Source organism: Pelodiscus sinensis, chromosome 20 (genome assembly GCF_052426305.1).
Source record: "Pelodiscus sinensis isolate ZL-2025 chromosome 20, ASM5242630v1, whole genome shotgun sequence".
NCBI classification, from domain to species: domain Eukaryota; kingdom Metazoa; phylum Chordata; order Testudines; family Trionychidae; genus Pelodiscus; species Pelodiscus sinensis.
Window position 1 is genome coordinate 16,328,380 of NC_143071.1, and position 16,152 is coordinate 16,344,531.

Genomic DNA, 16,152 nt, shown 5'->3' on the forward strand with positions numbered 1-16,152 from the left:
GCAGGACAGCTAGCACTGACCACAGTATTTTGCCTAGAGAAGGACCAGAACACCCCACACTTTGGGCCAGTTGAGATCCACATCTGCACCTTGTGGCGTGGGCCCAACTCATTTGATTAGCAAATGCTATGAAGTGAGGTGACCTATGGGACTGGGGAGAAGAGCTGGGTGAGACAGACTTTTGAAAAACACAGATTTCCTGAGCAGCCATTGCCTGTGGACCTGTGCAGGCGCAAAACAGGGAAACAAAGATGCTCGCTGGGATTCTGAACTCAGGATTCATTTTGTGGGGTTGACTCAGCCTTACCTGGAAAGCTAGCTCCTAGATCTATCCTGTGGACTGAAAAGAATCCTGGAAAGATTCAGCAGAAAGAAAACAAATCAGGACTTATGTCTTACTTCTGGAATGCAACCAAAGGCTAACCCACTCACCAGTACTCTGCGTCTCCAGGAGCTTGTGCATGGTGCTGTATGGCCCAGGAGGGATATTAAGATTGGTTAGCGTGCTGACCCCAGCATTCACGGTGGAATCTGCTAAGTTTTTCTCTTTCAATATCTCCTGGGAGGTGCTCGGGTGTACAGTGGGATAGACCTTGCTGCCAACCACTTTCGTGGGGAGCCCTTCTGGGCTTGGCAAACTCAAGCCAGGCTGAGGGAGGGATGACCTGCAGCGGATGGGTTCAAAGTGGCAGTCGGCATGGTAGATGCTGTGCACGGACTCTGTGTTGCTGGGAGCTGCGTTGGGGGCAGCATGGGGATTAGCTGGGGGAGGGAGCATGAGCCTGTTGGTGCCATTGTGGAGCGAGCTGGTTTCCACATCACTGATCTCAGGGCTGGCGCGTGGTGCCCGCAGGCTGCCATTGCCTAGGTGGTAGTGGTGGTGATGATGGTGGTGATGGTGAATAAGATGGTGCACGGATGACCTTTTTCTCTGCTGATGTTTGCATGGCTGCCTCTCAGCCCCGCTCTTCTTCCTCGGGCTGGAGAGGAGACCCATTTTCAACCCTGCCTCTCTATAGGCCTTGACCAGCTGTTTGCTGGCCTTACGGGCAACGTACACCAAGTATTTGAGAAGTTCATCATAGCAGCTCCCCGGTTCTGAAAAGCTGGCCAGCGTGCTGGCATTGGATAGATAGCGGACCCGCTGCTCCTTCATCAGCTGGCTCTCTCGCTGCTTAGTCTCAGAGAACTGGGTAGCAATGACCACTAAGCAGAGGTTGATCATGAAGAAGGAGCCCACCTAAAGGAGAACAGAAGGTGCCATGAGTCCAAGAGAGAGGATGGTAGGGTACATGTGAGATAGCGTGTGTTGATGACTGTTGATACCTGCTACCATAATGGATAGAGCTCTGCGTGGATACAACGTTTTTATCCCCAAAAATGAGCTGTGGATATCCACATTGACATCCACGGATGCAGATACCTGCGGCTATAAAGTGGATATCTGCAGATTTGCAGGGCTCTAATAATGGAAACAAAGGACTCCAAAAAGATTCTATCACTAGACTTGGCTAGCATGTGTCAGGAAAAAAAAAGGTATTTTTCCCCCCACCAAAAAAAACCTCTCTCACATGTGGGTCTAACAAAACATTTTGCAAAGCTATGTTGAATTTGCTGAATGGTTTTAATTGGAAAAAAATAGTTGAAATAAAATATTTTGATTTTTCGATTCAAACGGACTTTGCATTTCAAATTTGCTTCAATTTTATTTTGGGGAAAAAAAGTTTTAACCCTTTGAACATAAAATATTTCATTTTGACTGGAACCAAATGGGTTTTACTTGACCCCCCCAAATTTGTTTTGTTCTAGGTCAATTCAGAAGAATGTTATCCTCCGTCACACTTGTTTTGGTTTGGCCACTAAACTGAACAATAACACAATAATACAGCTAGTCTCTGCCCCGGGGACCTCAAAGTCTAAGATAAGATACTGCTGACAGGTGAATAAACATACGTGTGTGTGTGTGTACGTGTGTGTGTGTGTGTGTGTGTGTGTGTGAGAGAGAGAGAGAGAGTGTGTGTGTGTGTGTGTGTGTGTGTGTGTGTGAGAGAGAGAGAGAGAGAGAGAGAGAGAGAATTAGATGCAAAAGCAATCTCAGGAATCACACATGGTCACCAGTTGAGCCAAACACAGAGCATGGTGGCTTGCAGGCATCAGAGCAGAAATGGGGTTTAAGCATCTGGAAGAAGATGAAGAGTTGGCTTTGTGAAATCCGTCGGGGGAGTTCTTCCCTCAGCATAAGAAAGGGGACAGGAGACAGGGAGATTGTGCTAAGTGGGGAAAGCAGGTGATGCAGGCTGTCGTCATAGGCAGAGCAAGGCTACGTCTACACTAGAAGGTTTTTGCGCAAAAACCCGCAACAGGTCCACACCTCAAGCGTGTTTTTGAGGAAGAAAATCTACTGTTAATTGACAGAACAGAGGTCTTTTTGCAGTGTAGGTAAACCTCCTTCTACGAGGCATAACTCCTTTTTGTGCTATAGCTCTTGCACAAAAAGGCGTCTGTGGACGCTCCTAAGGGGTTTCTTGTGCAAAAAGAGCCTATCGGAAAAAGCACAGGTGCGCTCTTTCTCGCGCAAGAGCACCCATGTAGTGAGGACGCTCTCTTGCGCAAAAGTGCATTGCAAAAGCGATGAACTTTGAGGTGTGGACGCGCTTTTGCGCAAGATCTCTTCTGCAAAAGACTTCTTGCACAAAAACCCTGCAGTGTAGACGTAGCCCAAATGGTGGGCTGGCTATGCAAAAAGAAATGACATTGGCAAGGTAAGGCAGGGCCATACAGAGGAGGCACTTAAAGGTGAGGGTGGAAGCTGCTTGTGCTCAGTGATTTGGAGGAGGCGGCAGGCAGCGGAGGGACACAAAAAGTGGGGTGAGATGGCCACGGATATGGGTGAGTGTAACTGTGCCAGGGCACTGGTGGCTGGACACATCTGACTCTGACACACAACAGATCAGGGTTTGTATTTCAGCAAAGAGTAGACATCTCACTGACACATTCACACGGTGGAGGCCCCCCTACCCCATGCTGTCCGCACTGCAAGGGGCACGTAGGCGACAGCCTCTCAGAATCCCCCTGTGGGGCCTCCCACCCCCAGTCTGTACAGATGATCTCATAGATCAAAGAGGACGGAACGTTTATTTTGACACAGAGATTTCGCTTTTTTTAAAACTGTCTGAGGTCTTCTTTGGTTTTGCTCTTTTTTTTTTAGATTTGTTTTATGTCTCAGCATATACTGCTTGTAATGATCACAATTAGCTGCATTAGAATGAAGGCATGGAGCCCTTTGATAGGATGCTTTTTCTTCTGGCAGGGTGTGGGTGGCTTGTGCACAGATCCCCTTCTTTGTTAACCAGATTTATGGGGATATTGTTACTCAAGAGCATCAGCTGTCTGTAGCCAAGGATTTGATATTTTATTACAAACTAGGGTTTCATTATCTTCAGTGTTGTGTAGATCATGGGCACAATTCCACCTCGATTAAAAAGAGCAACCAATGACTTCTCAGTCTTGCAGTCTCCCTAGTCCCCCATAATCCACAGACTATCAATGCCCTCAGCTGTTTCTCCTTACTCTGCATTATCTTTGGGTTGCACAGAGTACAAGAATCTGTTGCAAAGCAGGAGGAACTATCACTAATTAGGAACAGAAACCCTCAGAGGAGTTGGAAAACTAGTGTCATAGACTAAACAGCCTTTACCTCTAGGTCACTGGTTCAAATCCAGGACTGGGTTGGAAATGACTACGAATGAGCACAATGGTGTTTGGTGGCCCATGTGCAGTGGTTTTGGGGGGTCTTAGTGCATACTTAACAAGACAGGAATCCACAACACAGAAGCTATCCCAGCTGGCACTTGTGTTGGCCAACCAAGCACATGTGCTGCACTGCAGTTACCAGACTCCAGGACAATCCTTCTGATACTTGTCATTAGAGTAGGAGTGAGGGTGTTTACTTGTGGGTGGAGCCTTTGGCCAGTTCCACGTACCCAAATTGTTCAAGCAGACCAATGCCTTTCAGCAGCAGGAAATTCACTTACTGTTTCATTTACATTTTTTAAATGAAAAGACAAAGCAGGGGAGTCTACTGCAAAGCAGGAAGAAGGATGAGAAGGATGACTTATTACAGAATGGATGTACCCACTGTAGAACAGGAGAACATGTTGTTACCTCTGCTCACAGCTCCAGCAAAATGCAGCTAGATGTACAACTACAGCAGAAATTCACTCACCCCTCACAACCTATTTCACCCCTTTAACAAGGAGAAATGGGGCCGTTTCAATGTGTGTAAAACTCATCGGCATGTCCTCCAATGAGTTGGTTTCCACCTCTCCTGGCCTGGATTAAGGGTTATCTCTGACACCGCTCCTGCCCACTCTTCTTCCCATTCACACCACTACATCCTTCCCTGTAAGCCTGAGTGAAAGGGATGCTACCCACTGGGTGGGATGAGAGATCACTCACAATGATCAGAAGGATGAAGTAGATGAAGTTGTAGAAGGAATGAGCATCCATGACGAAGTACATGATGTCCACCCAGCCCTCCAGCGTGATGACCTGAGAGAGGTAGGAGAAAGAACAATCAGCTCACCTGCCAACATCTCCACAGGCCTACCGTTAATATGAAGCATGGGAGAAATAGTCTTCATGCCCTTAGCACAATCTCCACTGTGCCAAGGCCATATACTACAGCTCAGAGGGCAAAATCCTGCTCCCGTAAAGTCAGCAGTGAAATTTCCAATTAATCTCAATGGTGCTGCATTTGGTGGCCCAGTTTTGTAACTCTAAAGTAGGTTCACGCTGGGGGGAAGGACATAAGCCAATGTAACCCAGTACGCTCTCACTGCGCCAGGAATGGCCTTTTCCCCCCACCTCTTGGGTTAGATACTAGAGTATAGTGGCAACTTTCTATTTCAGATAAACTGGTACGGTTTGGGATAGAATACCCCATGGGATGGACTCGTGCTTACAAAGGGTTAATATATCATTTATTAACATGCTTATGTAATGCCACCTAAAGTGGTAACTGGAAACATACCTCATATTAAAAAGCTTTATGGCAATGATGCTTTGAGGCTTGCAAGAGCTGACAATGCAAAGAAAAGTGATGCACAAACTGAGCTGGAAGAAAACTCTTGGGTGAAATTCACCCTCTGCAGAAAAGCTTCTATATTTCTTAAATCCCAGTTAATTCCTTAAATGAATTTTAGTGGTGCAAATATTTCTGCACAGGAGAGGATTTCACTCCAAGCAAGGAAGGCTTCCTCAGGCTGGACATCAAATTGCCTTACTGACAGTCTCTGGGGCTCTTGATTTACTGCTCAAGAGCTTTCTGTGCATGGAATAGCCATAGGAGAGCAGGTCTGGTCATGCAGATATTTGTAAACCTAGCACTGATAAAGGCAGATTTGACCTGATCTCTGAGTTGTCACTTTTAGCAGGAGTGAGAATGGAAGCCCACCCACCGTGCTCACCTGAAATATTGCTATCCAGGCATATCCAATGTTGTCAAAGTTAATTGCTCCTTTGAAGGGGTTGTGCTCCCCAGCCGAACAGTTGGTGTAATACTGGTTCCAATTGACACAGGAGGTGTTAGTGGTGTCATTATAGGCGTAAAAGTCCAAGGTGCACTCCAGGCCTTCTTCCCTCCGGGTGGGGATACTTCGGCAGTACCGCATTCCGTTCTCCCGAGGCTGGGAGCAAATGAAGGGATTTTCATCCTCATTCTCTGTCTGATAGTATCCTTCCAACTCCACTGTGTAGGGCCTTAAAGAGACCAGAGAACGTTGGGTTTTGCACAGTGACTAAAGGCAATCTGTCAAGATAACAACAACAGCACTGCAGATATCTGACAACTTTTATCCAGAATCTCAAAGCATTTTACAAAAATGATTTAATTCACCTTGCAGAAAGCCTCTATGTGATTTCATATTATTAAGCCCGTGTTGGGAAACTAAGGCTTGGTCTATCCCTTAAAAACTAGATTGACTTAGCTATGCTGCTCAGGAGAATGAAAAATGCACATTCCTGAGCACTGTAGTTAAGCCGACCTAACTACTGGTGTAGATGCAGCTAGATCAATGGAAGAAGTCTTCCCTCAACCTAACTACCACAGCCTGGAGGAGAGGATTAGCAAAATCGCTTCCATCAATGGAGGAAGTGTCTACTGTGTGGTACCACTCTGGCACAATTGCACTGATGTAACTGGGCCTCTGTAGTGTCTCTAGTGGAGACATGGCTTGGGGGAAAGAGAGGTGAAGGGACTTGCCCAAGGTCACTCAAATGGTCCGTGGCGGCGCATGGAATGGATTTAATGGATCATGATTCTTACTCTTCTGCTAAAGGTAGCTGGGATGTAGTGGGCCAAGCTTCACTGTGAGCTACCAGGGGAACTGACAGCCATGCTGGGACCCTGGGTGGGGAGAGGGGGGCAGCTCCATGCTCCTGAAAGAGGCGGTGCCTTGGGAAGAAGGGGTGGGGCTGGAGCAGCAAACATGCCATACTGTCCCCATTCCCTCCCCCCCCTCCGCCCCTGAGCTCTCAGCAGCCAGAGCCCTGGACCTTTTATAATCACGATGCCCTGAGCCAACTGCCTTCTTTCCCTGCCCCCCCATTGGTAGGTCTGGGAGTGACTTCACCCAGATGTACTCTTGGTTTACACTGATGGAAGAGGGAGCAGCATCTGTCCCTCACATTTTACATCCTTTATGAAGTGAGATGGGAAGTCAATCAGTTAAGGCCAATCTATCATCTGCTCTCCCAGAGGTGCTGTGAGCATTTGTGCAGCAGGAGAATGCATTGCTTGGATAGACACCTTCACAAGGCAAGTGCCACCCAACGGTCCCTACACCACTGCTAGCTCTCTTGCTCTCTGCTCAAGGTGATAGTTCAATATCAGACAAGCGGAACGATTCCCTACAAGGGGGTGCTGGAACAACAAGTCCGAATCCCATGCTCCAGAGGGGACAAAACAGCCCCATGGCCAGCTGGAAACTAGCTTATTCTTGCCCAATAAGCGGCTATTTCCTTAATACCACCTGGATTGTCACGGAAGCTTGCAAAGCTATTTTTAAGCCTAGTTCAGCCCACTTAATTCCTGAAGAATTGCCTTTAATACCATTCAAAGCTTAGTTAAACCCCTGGAATTCTGGCTCAATTAAACAGCCCCCAAACCAGTAGCTGCATTGGATTTACCCAACCGCCATCAATTCATTTGCTCTACTACCCATTTGCCTAAAGGGTCTTTTCATGTTAATGAAAGGCCAGCTCCCCTCCCAGAGAATGAAACTACAGAGGTGAAAGAAAGAGGAGTGAGATTGTCCTATCACCTCTTGGCATGGTTCCTGGGCTCCCTACACTGTTTTGCATGCAGGCCTCACCCTTCTAGTATCGGGAGTAGAGTTATATTTACTGTAGTTCTGTTTTGATGTTTCGGACACTGGTTCTTTAAGAGGAATAACACTGAGGTCCTGGTTCGCTGCCTGGGAGTTGTGACATGTGGAGTGTAGTGAATAGATACCAGGGAATCACAACCATTTTGCCCCTTGCTAGATCCAGACTAGGGGAGAGTGGAATTGGAGGGTCCCAATCTGGAAAAGACTGAGAATCACTGTACTAGGGGATATTTAGAATAAGGTACTGGAAGGATTAATACTCCAGGCAAGGGGTCTGGCCAAGAATAACCTAGAATTTGGAAGCCAGCAAACAAATTTGATCAGAACAATCCTCTCCGGCCTTAAAAATCGATGCGTATGAATTAGCTCCTTGGGGAGGGACTGCCTCTTCCTGTGGGTTTGCACAGCCCACAGCATCATGCAGGGCATGCTCACTCCGGCGGTCTGGCTGAGATCTTTAGGTGCCACTGCTACCAATGCAATAAATAGTCACAGCTGCGGAACGGGGCTCAGGTTGTCCGGACACATGGAGAAAAAGTCACGCAGAATGTATATGCTGAATCTGGGAAATCTGATCAAACTCTTTCTCCCAGGTTTTTCTAATGCACCTTTCAACCAGGGTGGTATCTAAGCACTGTACAACAATGACAGGCAGTGCTGTGTGTGCTGGAAATGGCACTCTTGTCACAACCTCCTTTTTTCTAGCAGCAGGGCGTGCCTGGGTGAGAGCTAGGGGGTTTGTTGGCAACTAGGGATTATTTATGGAAGCTGATTTTTAAATGGAGCATGGTCTTATCGTCTGGAGAGTTAGAACCGAATAGACCTTCTGTTCTTTGGATTATGCAGGCACTGACTACATGGTTATGCCGAAAGAGGCTAATGTCTTGCACATTGGGGGTCATTTGATACATTAGCACCCAGCACCTTGCTTAAAGAGAGCATGCGCTGATTGGTTGAATCACTCTCCTTGCCCTAGGGCCTGCGGTGGCTGTCTGCCCCACTGGGTGTGTGTGCTTATACCAACTAACAATCCTACAGACAGACAATCAGGGCTTGGCTACATTATGGGCACTCCAGCTACAGCTATGCTGCTGTAGCATGATCGTCTAGATGAGGGATGTGGGTGTATGGTCGTTTAAATGATTAACTGATAAGCCTGGATTTATTGATCAATACAAATGACTGCATGCACTCCCTCCCCCCTTGCTGCCTTGTATCAGAGGCAGCAAGGGTGGGACAGGAATGTGCCCATAGGGAACCCCTAAAAACCAGCTCCACATGAGCACTGGATCCCATGGAGCTGCCTGCCTCCCCCCATCTCCTGCGCTTCTGCCTCTGATAGAGAGGCAGCAGCACGGAGCATGAGGGGGCAGCAGGTGAGAGCTGGTACTCATAGGAAGCCGGCTTTCAAGCTGGCTCACTGCACATATCAGCTCCTGTGGAGCCACCTGTTCCCCCTCGCCCATGCTGCTGCCTCTCTATGGGTGGGGGTCAAGTGGGATGCCAGAATAGTCCCTGTCTGTGGTGAGCTGGGGTCCTCCGTGGACAGATGCTGCTGTATCAGAGGATGCAGCACAAGGTGGCAGGCGGGAGCCAGTTTTTAAACCAGCTCCCTTGCAGACTGGCTCCCACTTGCCACCCTGCACTGCTTCCTCGGATATAGCGGCAGCAGCATGAGGTGGCAGGGGGCTCCCCAGGGGTGGGGCTGGCAGCTCACTGGCTGCCAGTCCCACCACCAGGGACCATCGAATAATCATGTAACCTCTAAGATTTGGTGCGGTTACACGATTATTAAATTAAACAATATCTAAATATCCAGTCTTGAACAGATTCTCAAAGGGTATGTCTACACTACCTCCCTAGTTCGAACTAGGGTGGCTAATGTAGGCATTTGAAGTTGAAAATGAAGCTCGGGATTTAAATATCCCGGGCTTCATTTGCATCTTGCTGGGTGCCGCCATTTTTAAATCCCCGTTAGTGCGGACTCCGTACCCGCGGCTACACGCGGCACGGAGTAGGTAGTTCAAATTAGGCTAATTCGAACTACCGTTACTCCTCGTGGAACGAGGTGTAATGGTAGTTCAAATTAGAAAGCCTAATTCGAACTACCTACTCCGTGCCGCGGGATATTTAAATCCCAGGCTTCATTTGCAACTTCGAATGCCTACATTAACCACCCTAGTTCGAACTAGGGTGGTAGTGTAGACATACCCAAACTGTGGTGTGTGGACCATCAATGGTCCATGAGCTCCATTCAAGTGGGCCACGGATAATTCCCTCTAAGGTGCACCTCTGGGCAGACAAACACGAGAGAATGAAGAGCTGCCTACCTAATTAGTGTCTCGTAGGTATGGGTCCACTAATTAGGTGCCCAGACCTTGGACCTCACATGTAAGATGAGATGGTGGCCTTTGGGGGAATAGATGGAAGTGGGTAGTGGGGGAAATAGGAGATAGGCGGGGAGGCAGTGAAGTGAGAAGAGGGGATGCAGGGAATTGGGGACATGCAGGGCTGCAGCGGCCAGAGTCAACTTTCCCCAGCTCCAGAGTTGCAGCTGCCATAGAGAGACAGCCCTCTTCGCAGCCTCCACCACTGTGACAGGGGAGAGACCCATCCTGATAGTAAAATATGAGGTATGGGCTTTTATTTGTAGAACAAAACACCTTTAATTATTCTTAAGATGTTTTATATAGAGCACTTTTATCCAAAGCACTTTACAATAGTTACTGATGGTACGAACAGTATTTGGAAAAATCATTACGTGGGCCACTGAGACCCTTAGAAATTTTCAAGTGGTCTGTGAAAACAAATTTGAGAACCATTGGCCCAGATGCTTCCCTCAATTGAAGGGTTTTCCCCATCACTGTAGGAAATCTACCTCCCTGTGTGGATTCCATTGACCTAGCCACATCTACAACAGGAGTTAGATCAGCATAGCTATGGAGAATACATAATTGTAACTATGTCAACCTAATTTATTAGCATAGACCAGGCCTCTGTTATTACAGTCAGCTACTTACCTCTTGACTTGCTAATAAGCCTACAGTAGCTGGTCTTCCCCAGATACTAATTTCCTAGGTAAGGTCCCTCCCCCAGCATCTGTCCCTCTGGCACTAGCCTCCGGACAGGAAGCCAGTCTCAGCTGGTGTTTCCTCAGCCAGGTGGATTCCTCAATCCCCGAGCTCCAGGTAGGAAAGTCTCCCATTGATTTACGTCATGTTTCTGTGATCTGGGAAAACACCGTTCCTTGTTCTGTATCAGGATCAGAGGCTGAAATTCCCCCCAGACACAAGGACTACTTTAACAAAGACGCTTTGCAGATACCCATTTAAAGGCTGACAGTTTATTAGACTGAATATTGGGTATTGCTGGGTTCATTCCTCACTGAGCTGAGGAAGCACCTGCCTCTGGACCATTCCTAGAGCCCTGAAAATCCACAGATAGCCACAGACCATTTCTGTGGATAGTAGGCGGATGCGGATATGACCGCGAGCAAGGACTTCAGTGTCCAACATGGGCATCCCAGGGGGCGCAGCGTGAGCAGGGCTGGCAGCCAGAAGCCAGTGGCTGGGTGGAGTCAGGGCTGTCCAGCACCCCCTCATCATGCCATTTCCTGTTCAGTGGCCTGGGCTTCTCAGGCAATGCCCATGTCCCCTGGTCCAGCAGCATTGGCCATGCTTCCAGCTTCCCCCCGTCCCATTTCCTGGACAGCAGGGCCTGCCCCCAGTCATGGCACCCCCCTTCCTCTGACTGTGATGCAATACCCACTGCTGGGTGCCCTTGCTTGCAAGCCCCCAGGAGCAGCACACAATGTGACACTTCCCCCCCGCACCCCAGGTGTTCCCCTTCTCCTCAAGACTGTTCCCGCATTGCTCCTTACTCCACCCTCATGCTGTCTCTTCCCTGCCAGACCCTGTCCCCCACATTTGCTTATCTCCACTCGCCCTCCCCCCCCCCCCCCCGTGGGTTCAGATGTTGCTACGGGTGAAAGACAGACCGTGAGTCAGGTCATGGGTTGATCCTGGGGGATCCGGATCAGATGGGGATCCACATTTTTTTATCCACCCAGGGCTCTGAGCATTCCTTTCATGAAACCCATGAAGAAATTCAGAATCAGAGCACTGCTGGTTTAGAGAGCCAAGTCCCGGTCGATGGCCACCGTGGCACATTTGTATTGGAGTTGATGGAAGGGAGCGTTGACCCTTTGACAGGTTTCTGTCAGCCTCGGTTCCTGGGCCTGAGGGGGAGCCTTTTTTCATACTCACAGACTGAAGTTCTCGGGTAGGAAGCAGCGGTTTCTGAGCAACCCCGCCCACAGCTGGACGCCCACAATGCCAAAGATAAAGAAGACAAAGAAACAGAGGAGGAGGACGTTCCCCAGCATGGGCAGCGTGTCCAAGAGCAGCGTGACCAGGATGCGCATACCTGAGGCAAAGGGGGAGCAGCCATTAAATTTCCTCATTTCTCACATTTGGGCTAAGCTCTTTCCATCCTGTCCTTTCCCAGTCAGCCTTCTACCCGCTCCCGACTCAACTCCCTTCCGTAACCTTCCCACAGTCTTCCCACCTAATGTACTTTTCACCCTCAGTTGTCCTCTACACACCTACAGCTCTCCCACTCACCACTAAATTCCTGACAGGGACCTTGGGACTTTCTCCCCTCAACTCTGTATGCCCTCATCAGCCCCTGCTCTTCATAGTCACCATGGCACCTAATCCACAATCTTTCCACACACCTCTTTTTTTCCCATTCTTTTCCAATGAACTCCTCCCCTTCCTCTCAGAATTCTCCTTCCTTGTCTTTTCAGCTTAACTCTCTTCCTTCTTAACCTAGACTGAACTCTGCCATTCACCCGTAAGCACCTCCTACTCACTGCACCTCTAGATGCCTGCAGTGTGTATTAAAATCCTGTTCTCTTCCTAATACCTCTCCTCTCCTCTAAATTCTTTCTCCTCCTTAAAATATGGGACTTCCATTGGCAGTTATAATTCATACAAGTTCAGGAACATTCAGTTCTGTACCAAAGACAAATTGATGGTGACTTTAACTTGACATTTACACAAAAAAATTGATTTCATCCGACATCTCTGTAATATTCTGCTCATCTCTCTCTCCTTTTCTGTGTGTGTCTCTAGCATTCATTCTGTTGCTTATATTGATCTTTAAGGAAACCTTCACTGTCACCCTTTTTACTTTGGTACCTCAATAAGTCTTTTTCACTGGAGGCTGTCAGCTGCAGTCCATGCTGTCCCTCCTCTGACTGGATAAACCTCCCTGCACAACTCCTAAATAACTGACACAACCTGCTCTAGTTCTTGCCTTTACCATCTCTTGTATCTCTATTTCTTCCCTTCCCACCTTATGTTTCTATCCTTCTCTAGCTCCACTGCATAGGAGATAGGATAAATCACCCAGGATTTGCAAATATATTAAGTGAATTACATCCACAGTTAGACAGTGGCAGATAAATTCTGCCATCCATCAGTTCTGCAGGGGGTGAAATTACAAACAGGGTTCTGAAGCTATTGTAATGATAAAAACAACAACAAACAGCCAACAAGATTAAGTGTAATGGACAGGACCAGAAAAATAATGACAGCCTAGGAATTTCCAGCATTACTGGACAGAATGGGGCCAAGCAGCACCCGTTGAAGAAACAGACTACTTCAGTCAGCTGAATTATTTGGCTGATAGCCATGGGGAATTAGATACACTGGACTCCAGACACTTAGAAAGTACCTTTTCCAGTGATGTTGCATCTGCATTTAGCACACATAATCCTCCAAATTTCTGGGTGGGCGCAAGATTATTATCTATACACCTACTTACTGTTTGTTTGTTTTTTACAGCTGCCCATCCCTGTATCATCTGAACACCTTCCATTTAAAATCAATAGTGACAGAAAAATCCATGGAGACCAGTGTTCCCCATAAACTGTATGCTTGTGCGGACACTCGGGAGAAATTCTAATGCCACCCAGCTAATTAGCAGAATGCCCACAGCTAGGTTTTCTGTTTCTGTTGGTGGTGCGCTTTCACACGTGCCTTGGTGAGCATCAAATTATTCCGCACAGTCATGGAAAATATTAACAGATAGATGGAGAAGATTAGAGGAAACATTGCTGCATTTCTGGAGATCGTATGGAGTCTCTGGCAGTGACACTTCTCTCTTTTTAGGGCTCAAACCCTGCTTGGAGTAGGTTTGTTTATGCAGGTGTTTCGCCCTATAGAAGGGGTTGTTTATATTGAGCAGCATCACTGCTGTGGGAAAGGAAGGTTTCACATTGTTTCTTAAAGACAATAAGGAACATGGAGAGGGTCAGAGCATCATTTCACTCCCTGAAAGACAAATCACCAATACTCAATCCACATTTTGCATCTGTCTTGCCCTTCCCTTATTGCTAAATAGAAGGGTGGTCCCAGCGAGGAAAAGGTAGAGAATGGATGATTTACACAATTAACATGGCCATGGGGGATTCTAAGTAATGACTCAGGGCTTGTCTCCATGGGGAAAGTTACTGGCACACAACTATACTGTTATATCACTTTGAAAGCAATATAACCTAAATGGAAAAAAGGCTCTCTTATTCCCCAATAAGAGTGTCTACAGGGGAAGCTAAACTACAGCAATATAATTATACTCCTATGGTTCTGCTTGTAAATTTCCCTGTGTAAACAAGCCCTAAGAAGCTGAGGAAGGGAGGATGTGGGGCTGCTGCAGCATAACTGAAGACATGGTCCACAATGTGTCCTTGAGCTATTGTTACAATACAAGAATGGTGGCAATGTTCCCCGTTCACAAGATATAGCCACTCCCCTCCATACACACAGACACCACATCAGACACACCCCTCGTTCCTTACACACCACTCCTTTCCCTTAAACTAACTTTTCATCGACTTGCAAAGCCATTTGGAGAAGAGCTCTCTCGCAGAGAGCAGGGCAGCATACTACATAAACAAATGGAACAGTGTGGCTGGTCTCTGACCATCTTTTGATCACCACCAATTCGATCCTGTTTCTAAAGATGGTTAGATGGATGGACTATTCACTAAAACCAGCATGGGGGTAGGAACTACATAAGGACCAGGGAACACAATAGCAGCTGTAGGAGTCAGCACGCTCAAGATACATATGCCAACATTTTCAATATAACTTGAAGAAAAGATGCCAACCATCACAGTTGCTCCTTTATCTCAGCAGTGTCTGGAATTATTGGCAGCAATGAACTGAAAAAGTAGGACAACAGGGAACCAACTTACTGGGAACTCTGTTAATGGCTCTGAGGGGCCGAAGTACTCGGACAGTCCGAACAGCGGAGAAACTGACATTCTGCAAGTCCAGGGAGTATTCCAGCATGCTACAGAAAACACAAACATGGGAGCATATGAAAGATCTGCGGGAGAAATATTAGATTATCGAACAATTATATGCCGAGGGCCCACAGAGAAACTTTTTATTCTGTCTTCCCCATTGGGAAAGGTTTCTGGAAGAATTAATTATGCTTATTAGCTTAACAGAATAAAGTCAATGAGAGAGAACTTTGCATCTCCCTCTCTCTCTTTGGCTTTCATTACTGGTCTTATACAGCTTTGAAGGGGGTGGCTTCCTGAAGATTATTCTGTTATCCAGGATGAGAATTTTCAAAGAAAGGTTTCTTTGTAACATAATAATGTAAATACTGTAAACAATCTGTGGCCACTTAGGATTTTTTGGCTCTCACTATTCTGAACCCCAGAGCATCCAGAACAGACCTCAGACACTCCTACTACAACAGTGTAGACCAGTGTTTCTTAAACTTTTTAAGACCAAGGAACACCAAACAATAATTTTTTTTTATGAGGAACACCAAGAATTTTTTGTTGAGGAAAAAAAAAAGAGGTTGAGGGGAAAGTTATTGAGCAAAAAAAAGGGGATTGGCCATTTTTAACTCTGTTGTTCTTCACAGCACATCTCCAGAACACAGTTTAAGAAACACATGTGTAGAGCCCCTCTCCCCCGACATCTATATTCTCCTGTATGACAGATGTAGACAGATAAACACACATGCAAGTCAAAACACTTAATAGTTTGATATATTTACCTGTTCAAAGTACCATACACACTTTGTGCCGTTGACCTCCTAAGAAGCCTGTGATATGTATAATCAGGGCTTGACAAATAATGCTATCTACTCTCCCGTGGCAAGCAGATTGCAACCTGGAAGAGCCGGGTTCGGGCGATTTGCGCACGCGCAAAACGATCTGCACGTGCGCAGATCACCGAACAGCATGGCTGGCAAGCGGGGCTCACCGCGGTTCAGCAAGTCCTGTGTATAATGAATTATTATCCCCATTCTACAGCTGGAGATACTGGGTATGTCTACACTGCAGAGTTTTTTTTGGAAAATCAGCCATTTTTCTGAAAAAACTTCACTTAAGTCCACACTGCAATTGCGATCTTTCGAAATAAAAAAATCGAAAGAACAGAGGGGGTTTTCCAACATTGGTAAACCTCTTTCTACAAGGAAGAAGCCTTTTTCCAAAAGAGTTCTTTCAGAAAAAGGCGTGTGTGGATGGTGAAGAGGGAGTTCTTTTGAAAGAAGAGGAAAGAGGAAAAAGCCTGTGATTACTATGGTGGCCACTCCGTCCATAGTAATCATAGCTTAAATGCGAAATAGGGTCCATTCAGTGTGGACGTTATCTTTCAAAAAAGTAGATTGCTTTTTCAATGTGCTTTTGCTGTGTAGATGCTCTCTTCCAGAAGAAGTTTTTTTGGAATATCTC

At 46.9% G+C, this 16,152-nt stretch overlaps 1 protein-coding gene across 6 annotated transcripts in view; it reads right to left on the bottom strand.

The window, feature by feature from the left end:
- The window catches only part of CACNA1G (calcium voltage-gated channel subunit alpha1 G), a 333,864-nt gene that overhangs the window by 142,047 nt on the left and 175,665 nt on the right, over window positions 1-16,152 (bottom strand). For all 6 annotated transcript variants that reach the window (XM_089771889.1, XM_089771891.1, XM_089771890.1 and 3 more), the window contains exons 4-8: window positions 14,650-14,747; window positions 11,654-11,813; window positions 5,469-5,760; window positions 4,459-4,551; window positions 433-1,240 (exon numbers count right to left, since the gene is read on the bottom strand). In XM_089771889.1, the coding sequence (XP_089628015.1) occupies window positions 433-1,240; window positions 4,459-4,551; window positions 5,469-5,760; window positions 11,654-11,813; window positions 14,650-14,747 (1,451 nt within the window). The remainder of the gene's footprint in view (window positions 1-432; window positions 1,241-4,458; window positions 4,552-5,468; window positions 5,761-11,653; window positions 11,814-14,649; window positions 14,748-16,152) is intronic.